This window comes from Chelon labrosus (assembly GCF_963514085.1).
Source record: "Chelon labrosus genome assembly, chromosome: 7".
Classification (NCBI taxonomy): Eukaryota; Metazoa; Chordata; class Actinopteri; order Mugiliformes; family Mugilidae; genus Chelon; species Chelon labrosus.
Genome location: NC_140343.1, coordinates 12261830 through 12271244, shown reverse-complemented (window position 1 = coordinate 12271244; position 9415 = coordinate 12261830). Strand labels below are relative to the sequence as shown.

The window sequence follows — 9415 nt, the reverse complement described above, 5'->3', positions numbered from 1 at the left end:
GAGGTCCCTGAACCTTACTTTTGTAACCATCTGCTTTACTGGCTGCAGGTTACACCCACTCCTCCGTGCAGACTCCTCTGCATCCTCCCTTCATGCTCTCAAGGGTCTGACAGTAACAGGGTTACTATTGTACATTAGTAAGTGACTGAGAGAGTAGATCCAAGAAGAAAACAAAGTTTGTCGATTCTTGCACTTGGTAGATTTTAACTTCGCTCTGAGGAGTTGTTGAATGCTGCGTTCACTGACACGACGCGGTTGGAATGACAAGACGCGCAAAAAAGGACTAGTAACTATTCAGGTAAAACAGTATTTTTATTATTATTATTATTATTAATACGATGAAGAAACAACACTACGATGATGTCGCATTATATTCCCACTTAATAAAGTATATTTTCTTTCAGGATGCACTGGTCATTGTTCCCCAATCTAGGCCTGCTTGTAAGTGCTTAATCTTTTAATTGACTTATGGATAACCTATGTTTGTCAACTTTAAAGTAGGGAAATAGTTTCAGGACACATTATAATCCCATAATAGTACATTTGTAAGATGTCAGTCGTTAGTTAATCACGTATTTTCAACAATGGCGAGATAATTATCCCCTTATAACTTTCTTATTTATACTATATCAATCAAGATTTTAGTGTTTAGTAAAGAAATGCTTCTTACTAGCTTTATTTGGGATAATCGTATTATCTCTATTTTATTTGTCATGTCCGTATGCAAATACGTGATTGGTGAGGCGTTCAAATAAGTCCTGAAAAGGTGGAAATACAGGTGTTCTTGTTCGCTGTTTTAATTAATCAGGTCCCCTGTGGTGTATGCATTGTCTTATTAGTAAATAACGCTGTCCTTTGTTATTTCCTTACTTAATCGTTGAACTAAACTTATATTTGTGTTTCAGGTTTGTTTCCACAGCTGTATAGCAGGTGAGCTACTTTATATATTTAATTAAAGCCCAAATACCGCGAGCCAAAGACGTTAAGCCGAGTAGCTAACCTAGACTAGCTAGCTAGTCCGTTTAATTTAGCATTTAACGTACAACTTGTTGCTACTCTAGCTAGCTCACGGCTAGCAAAACAAACAAACAAAAAAACAAAAACAGTTATTTTTGGGGAAAACTATATATTACGTTGTGGTGGCTAGTATAATTATTGTTTTTGTTGTTTTATTTTGCTAGTCGAAACTGTAGTTTATGCTAGCTAGAATCCCATTTTGTTGCTAGCTAAAATATTTTTTTGGCTTGCTAAAATCACAATAGTTCATTACTAAAGTCATTTTTGCAAGCTAAAATCATTCTTGCTAGTTAAAACTATAATTATTGCTTAGCTAATACCAAAAGTATTGATAGACTGAACTGAAAGTTTAATACAGTTATTTGTAGTTCATCAAAACAGACACCAACACACAAATGCATGTCAAAAATATACAGAGGATATACACAGGAAAAAAAATCCTCAAATGTCTTGAAACCAAGACTGAAATCGCAAGACGAACTCGATCTACTTTAGTCTTGGTTTTCAACTTTATTACGTAAAGACTACCAGGAAAACACATAAGTACTTGTGGAAGCTAAGAGAAAAAACTTGGGCCAGTTGAACAGGGATGCCTGGCAGTGAGACAGCCTGCAGGCTTTTTCATATTTACATCATCATTTGGCTGGTCGTACTGTAAGCACTCAAAAAGTGTGCTTCCATTCATCTGTTTCACACACGTTTTCAATATGGACATAAAATCCTTGAGTGGAGCTATGGAAAATTCACATCATCGTTTCGGCTTTTGGCTGATTCCAAGATCTGAATGGAAGTCAGACTTTCCCAGATATGATCTGAATAGAAATCAAATTTCCTTTAAGAAATCAAGACACGGTCAGCAGTTTCAGCCTGAATTTGACCAGTTTTCCTTTTTTTTTTAACAGCCTTTACGCTGGAAACCAGAACCCAGACATATGACGAGTCCTACTATGAGTATGTGCATGATCGCCTGCCGTGGAAGAGTGCCGGTGAATGGTGCAACAACCGCTCTGGGGCCTTAGCTGTCGTCTCCAACCAGGCAGAGAACCAAGAGCTAACCTGCTTTTTGAAATCCTTGAACATCTCTCAGCCTGTGTGGATTGCCAATAAAGTTGTAACACATCTGACAAGTAGGTTAATACTGCTGTTTTTTACACTTTATATTAATATTAATACACTTTTTTTTTAAATGGTAATAGTTTTTCCCCTTACTCACTCACACAGCAAAAAAAGCATTAAGTAAAATAGGAAAAATGCTATCACACAATATTTTTGCTACTGTCAACATGTTTCCTAGTTGTTTACATAAGAAATAGGACTCCAAAGTGGAATTTTGTAATTAGCTCTCGTCTTTTCCAAAATGTCTGCCAGAATCTTCCCTTCATAGCCTCTTTCTTCTCTCTTGTGTGTGGCAAAAACAAAGGTTCCTCTGAGACCCTCATCCTGGATTTCGCCGGGCGTTCGAACAAGAAGCATGCCCGTCTGCTAAAGAACTTTCCCTCAATGGACTCTGTGACTGTTTGTGTCCTTCTCCGTTTCGATCCGAACCTCTTTGGAATTTCCACAATCTTCTCTTATTCCATCAGCTCATATATAAATGAGTTCCAGCTCCGTGCAAACCTGATCCAGGGCAAACGCGTGCAGCTGGCTCTGGTGGTCCATGGACGTCATGGACCTTACCATGAGGCCTTCAGCCATGACGACTCTTGGCATTCTGTATGCGTTTCTTGGAGCCAGAACGGTGGACACTGGGAAATATTTTCTCATGGTCGTATGGTCTCAAGTGGTGACGGCCTAAACAGTACTGACCATATTGGCCCGGATGGCCTTTTTATTATTGGGCAGGAGCAGGACATCTTTGGCGGCTCATTTAAGATGGATGAGTCCTTCTCTGGGAGTATCACGGAGCTACACATTTGGGATCGGGTACTGAACAGCAGCGAAATACTCACCATGGAAAAAGATTGCTCACCCATTTCCTCTGGGCTGGTGTTCAATTGGAGTACACAAGTCATGGAAATTGAGACCTCCCTTTCGAAGCAGCAGAGACACAGCCCATGTCTAGGTACATTAGAGTGCAACCACAAGACAAGGAAAGAAGCTGAAGGTTTGCCAGATACACGATACAGGGAATATTTTACACTGTAAAAGACAGCAGAGACTCAAATCTGTCCCCAATGTCCAGTAGTACACTTAAGCATTACATTTTCTCTGTGTTTACAATTTAGCTCATTTGGCACTTGGGGAAGGTGGGGTTGCTATGCTGAAAAACAATCACATAGAGACCATTTGAAAGTCATTTTTGACTACACACTTTCTCGTAACATGCCAAGATCTGAGCTGGCCTAATCCTGTAAACACCCATCTGGCATCCCAGGCAGGATAAAATGCACGTAGTGAATGCAGTTTACATTTACTAGGCCTAAGTTTGTTTGATTACTTGTCCCATCTTCATCTACACCCACATTCATTCAATATACAGTCAAAGATCATGATGCCATAGTTGGCTGCAGGTCTTTGATTAGCAGCAGCGCTTAATAGTAAGGGATATAGATGCAGCAGCAGAGTGTGCACAGTGAAAAGAAGATAGATGACACGTTATATTTATTAGGTTTGTCATTTAAAAATACAGAACAAGACAAGATCCCAGATATTTTTTCTCTCATATCTGGTCCATGTTGTTCTAATGTTTGGAGCAGTAGCTAGAGGTCCCCACTGTTTAAAAGCAGCTGCTATGTGAATGCAGTGATAGATTTGGTCCGTACTGTCCTAGTTGCTGTGTAAAGTAAAAACATCTGTTCAAAAATCAGGGCAGATACTTTGTTAAATGACTCAGCTTAGGATCAGTGTTAAAGCTTAATCAGGATATCCCTGTTTTTTCATAAAGGATGGAATGGTCAATTATGGCAACCCCCCCCCCCCCCCCCCCCCCGTAATGAGAGGAGATGGTGACCCAAGTTGTAGTTGGCAAATAGTAAGGCTAATGTTACTTGTAAATGTTTTGTGACTCACATCACTCCCAGTCCCACCCTTCAAAACAGACTTTTCTTCTTCTGACATCATGGTCTCCAGTGAGCAATAAACATCGAAAAAGCCTGGAAGTGAACATGCTGAAGGGAACAGTGCATTTGCATTCCTTCAGTGCTTCGCCAGCCTTTTAAACATTAACATACATACAGAATCTGGGTGTGTAGCTTTTGAAATCATGACTGTTACCTTCCATCCTTCATCTAAAGGACCTAGAAAAACAAACCGAATAAAGAAAACTGGCAGTGCCTTCCATCCTTGTCAGACAAAATTATTCCCTTCAGCTTCTTTAATATATGATGTATGTGCTGTAATTTAATAATTTGAACACTTGTAACAGTTGTCTTCTTATCTGTGGCATTTTTAAACCCTCCAAGACCGACATCCTTCTATCCATTAATCAAAATTTACCTTTCAGAAGTCCTCTATAAAAAAACAACAAAAAAAACAACAAAAAAACATGTGTACTGAATTAGTAACCTAGTACTTATTTGTGACCATGAACTGGAAGAGACAATACTTCTTTGTCTTATGCTGCAGACCGAACTTAATGATAATGAGTTTTGTTGTTTCTTAAAATTTACTGTACGTTATTAGACTAAACTAATGACCTCAATATTTCTTAAACCCTGTTGACACGCCTAGAAACATATTAGAAACAGTCCAAAAAAATGCTTACCTGGGTCTTATCAGAACACACTAAGGCTTGCTCATGCTCAAAAGCCACTATACGTAGGTGACATCACATCGCGTTTAGAAATCTTGTCCTGATTTTGTGTCTGGATCTTAATTTTCAGAAAATCATAAATACCATTCTCAATTTCCTCCTTCCCGTTGACAGATTTGGCGTTGCATTCCATCCTCAGTCGAGCGTATCCCCTCAAGATTTTCTACACCCCTGGTTCTGAAGTGGAGGAATGTGACATTTTTGATCCTGTTACGGGCAAGTGCAGCCAAGCCAAGTGCAACTCATTCATAGAGGCTGTCTGCCAGTTTCCAAAAGGTACCACTTCATTTTAATCATGATGTCATGCGAACATTACACGATCATGAAAATGTGGCGTTACCCTAAAGCGTCGCGCTATCATTTGCAATTGTTATGGAATGATTAAGTGCTGTAATGTACTGCAATGTATCTGTTTCTGTCTCTGCAGAAGTGCGGAATGGTTTCAATTTACCAGAGTCTCAGTTCTTCAGTAGACTAAACAAGGATCATCTGTTTAAACCTGTGAGTCAGGCTGCACATCATCACTTAAGTCATACAGTAAACCAATAAGTACTAGTGTTTTTCAAAGTGTGTAAACTGACAGGATAAGAAGATGAAAGGATTTTGTTGCAGGGAATATAATTTTGTTGTTTTGGAGCTTAAATTAGACTGCGTGTAGTGAGTAAAAGTTTCCAGGGACTTGTGCATTCCAGTCTGGTTGGTAAATAGCACCAACAATGACTCTGATGTGTGCAGACAGGGAATTAGTCAGACGGCAACGCTTAACCGCTATCGCATGACCAAAGTCTTTTTTTCTCAGGTGATGGAGAAGCTGAGTGTCAACCCCTCCTGGGACAGAGATCTGACTCTGCTGCAGCAGCTCATCCAGGCGGTCTTACATTCAATCGAGGCCGGTGGCCTTCACCTCCTGAGCTCCAGTGATGTCCTCTACGTCTCCCAGATGACTGATGCAATTTTACTAGCTAGAGCTCAGGATGCAGGAGCTAATGCAACTGAGTTGATGCTGTCCATCGCTACTGACTACTTAAACGTTGCAAATCTGATTCTGGAGCCACACACAGCTGCACAGTGGATGGGTCTGACGGAGGATGAGGTATTTCTAGTAATCAGTTTGGTTTGCACGGTGTGTTTTTACAGTTTGCTTTATTTAAACCTAAAAAAGTTCTCGGGATTAATTGGATGTAGACTATGGAAGCTCTGTGTAACCAGTCAGAAATAAGTCTCCAGATGTACTCATAATCACAAGTTCATTAACCTCTTTCTGAGTTTGTGTTGTGTGGTCTGTACCTTTTGTGTAGGTCAGCGTCGGACCATTTACTATTGTGAAGAGCATTGACAATCTCTTTGAGGCTCTTGCAGACATGCTGTCTGCCGAAGAGAGAGGCTTCAGTCTTTCTACCAAGAACATAGGTAGTAAAGAGACATTTTTCCTATTTATTTTTTTTGATTCTCAGACATTTATAAAATATTAGACTTCTCCTAATCACCTAGTTTTCACTGTTCTTATGTCTTCAAGTATATGACATTGATACATTATCCAAACATCTGCTAGCTCTTGGCTTCGTAACTTCATAAAAATAATAATCATCTCGTATCTTTACTTATAGTTACCGTTATCGTTAATGAGTATTCATTGCCTCGGCTGTTTCTGTGTTTCTGCTGTCAGATGTGTACATGAAGTGGCAGAAACTGTCTCAAGAGAGCTGTAATCAAGTCTTCAAGCCATCTGCAGTCAGCCCTCACAAGCCCAGCAGCAGTACTCTTGATGAGTTGCTTATCCCTGACACTGAGCTCCAGAGGATACACTCTCTTGGTAAGAAGCCCACACACACACACACACACACACACACACACACACACACACACTTGAAAATGCACCTGTCATAAAGACAAGCCCAGCAGAACAACCTCATACTCAGATATTGAGTTGTATTAATGCTATGTAGATGCATATTATATGTGCTATTACATGCTTCTGAATACAGATTCAGCTGCTCTGCTTCTTTGTTTCCTCTAATCAGGACATGAAGAAGTGATGTTTATTCATACACACTACAGCCATCTCAACGAGATAGTGTCTGAAACAAAGGAACCTGCACCGAGTCAACAAGAGAAAGTGGAAAGGTTGGTTTACATTACAACTTCTACGTTACACTCTCAAAAGCACATTTTATGCACACCTCAAACTTATTTATTTTTTATTGATTTGTACATAATTTATAAAGCATTTAGGTATTTCATTATAGCTAAGTAGTTTGGGAAATCTGATGTTTGAAGCATCTTATCAGAAGGAACCTGACTTGATAATTAAAATGTGCACAAATGCCCAAATCAGAGTAATAACTATACTGTATTTCTCCCTTTTAATGTCGTGTCAAATTTTGTGCAAATTGTGGTAAACTTGTGCAAATCAACAAATTACTATAAACAAATATATAAACAAATGTTTGACCTACTCTTATTCGTCAAAAAAAAAAAAAGTGACCGTGTTTGCTCTGGGTTCTGACAAATAATGTTGCACTTTTGCTGTGGTCAATGCAATAGTTTATATTAAAATACGTATTTATGACTTTTGTCTGACAGAAGTAACTGTTAACCATGGTCTGCTTTCCCAGAAATCACCCAGGTCAGCTAACTTCTGCCGTCATATCGGCCACCGTCCGTGATACCATCAAGCACCAGACCATCCCGGTGGCCGTCCAGTACACCCTTTCCTCTTCAAACGTGGTGAGGCCCAGTTGATCTGGTTAAGGAGGATTGGGAGGTAGGGGGTGAGGATTAGGGATGTTAAATCAGGTCTGTAATATTAACAAGTGAAGATAGATTCAAAGTTTTAATTTTTGAACGTCCTCAAAACGTCCTGGTATATTTTCAAAGTGAAATTCATGCTAATGGCTATTTAAAAAAAAAAAAAACACATTCAAACTTTTGGAATAGCAGCTGAGCCATTCAAAAAATATATATAAATATTGATTGATAAAATTTCATATGTTAGCAACTACCGCATGTTAGTAATTGATGTAATTCAGTAATGTGATTCATTTCACTTTACCTGTTTAGAGTCCAAGGCAATAGATAGAGAACAATGAGCCAAATCATTTTGACCCCTCTCAGCTGAAGTGAATCAAAGTCTGTGAGATGAAAAGTAAATTGTAATTTCCAATAGTGAATATGTTGAATGAGGAAGAAATGGATTGGTGTAGCATTCACTATGGCTACATTAGGCATGGTTTCTGCAGTTGTACTAACAATGGTGGCTGTTTGGTGGCGTGCGAAGGATCATTATTGTAGACCAAGAAGGAATATGTGTGTTTCTGTTTCTAGGTGGAGTATTCACAAGGAGTTGTTCCTGTTTGTGCCTTTTGGAATTTCAGCCTGAGGTAAGTTTGACCGAGCACAGTCTCTTTAAAAGCCCTGATGTATTTACTACTAGGTAGTCAGGTAAATGATGAAGAGATTTATCTTGTGACATGCATTTCTAAAACATCCTTTTCTATGCTGTTAATCATATAGAGATCAGTAGTTAACAAATCGGTGAGTTGGGATTTACATGTATCTGTGTTTGTATATTGTGCTGTGTAGGGATACTTATACCAGCAGCTGGTCCAGTGATGGCTGCACGGTGATGTTCGAGGGCTCCAGTGTCACATCCTGTTTCTGTAACCACACCACCAACTTTGCAGTGCTGATGAATTATCTGGACTCTAAGGTAACTTGAGATGGAGTTAAAACACACACCTTAAACTAGAGGTTGCTTGAGGGGAATTGTACACTGTGTCATAAAGATATAAGTGGTGTGGTTAAATTTTCAAGTTTCATACTGTTCAGTATGTTGAAATGTTAAATATGATTTGCAGTACACTATGTCAACCAGCAGGGGTCAGTCCCAGTGTGACTACATTGCTAATGAACACAGTGGTAGTACATAAAAATTGACAACACAGAGCAATCCCATCAGTGGTGTCTTGATTTCTGTTTTTAAATTGTATATTTTTGGCATTTACCTGACACAAATTAAGTCACAAGTTAGTAATTCACTGTCTTTAAGAAGCATTAAGCGAATCACAGCTGTGATTTTTTGGTTACGGCATGGCTGCTTGTGAATCTCCAGGCCGCTCCCACAGCATTGTCCACTCATTTTCTCCCAACCTTTCCCCTCTGTCCCAGTGGACTCCTGAGCAAGAGCGCATTTTGACCAGGCTGACATTCATTGGCTCCGGCACATCTCTGTGTGCGCTGCTGGTGACCTTGATGCTGTTTACAGTGCTGGAGTGAGTAGCTGATTTTCCTGTTCTGCTTACCTATACTGTGAACATATTCCCCTGTTTTCTGTTTGTCACAGCTCAGCCTCACCTTCTTTTCTGTAATATATATTTGTTTAGCTGTGATGCAGAAGTAAAAAACTATTTTTTCCAAGTTAAGCGTTCTGATCTGAGCCGTGACCACTAATTTGGACAATGACATGTCATAAGAAAGCCACTATTCCACTGTGAGAAACACCGGGATAACTTACCGCCAGTACAGTTGCGTGCACTCTGTTCCCAAGGCTCCTATGAGTATTGACTAGTGCTAATCCAGTAATTACTGGTGTCTTCACGTGAGTCCACTCTGAAGGTTTATGGTGGCATTCAGCAGCTGTTAATTAAA

The 9415-nt window shown here is 39.5% G+C and overlaps 1 protein-coding gene across 1 annotated transcript in view; it reads left to right on the top strand.

Moving 5' to 3' along the window:
• Positions 1-1606: 1606 nt before the first annotated feature.
• LOC311491139 (adhesion G protein-coupled receptor D2) overlaps positions 1607-9415 on the top strand; it is a gene marked incomplete at its 5' end in the record, with an annotated part of 79975 nt that continues 72166 nt past the window's right edge. The window contains 13 exons of the mRNA XM_084549000.1: positions 1607-1616; positions 1920-2144; positions 2438-3079; positions 4883-5044; positions 5196-5269; positions 5568-5861; positions 6067-6178; positions 6435-6581; positions 6790-6892; positions 7384-7495; positions 8093-8148; positions 8351-8477; positions 8936-9039. Of these exons, the coding sequence (XP_084405126.1) occupies positions 1607-1616; positions 1920-2144; positions 2438-3079; positions 4883-5044; positions 5196-5269; positions 5568-5861; positions 6067-6178; positions 6435-6581; positions 6790-6892; positions 7384-7495; positions 8093-8148; positions 8351-8477; positions 8936-9039 (2168 nt within the window). The remainder of the gene's footprint in view (positions 1617-1919; positions 2145-2437; positions 3080-4882; positions 5045-5195; positions 5270-5567; positions 5862-6066; positions 6179-6434; positions 6582-6789; positions 6893-7383; positions 7496-8092; positions 8149-8350; positions 8478-8935; positions 9040-9415) is intronic.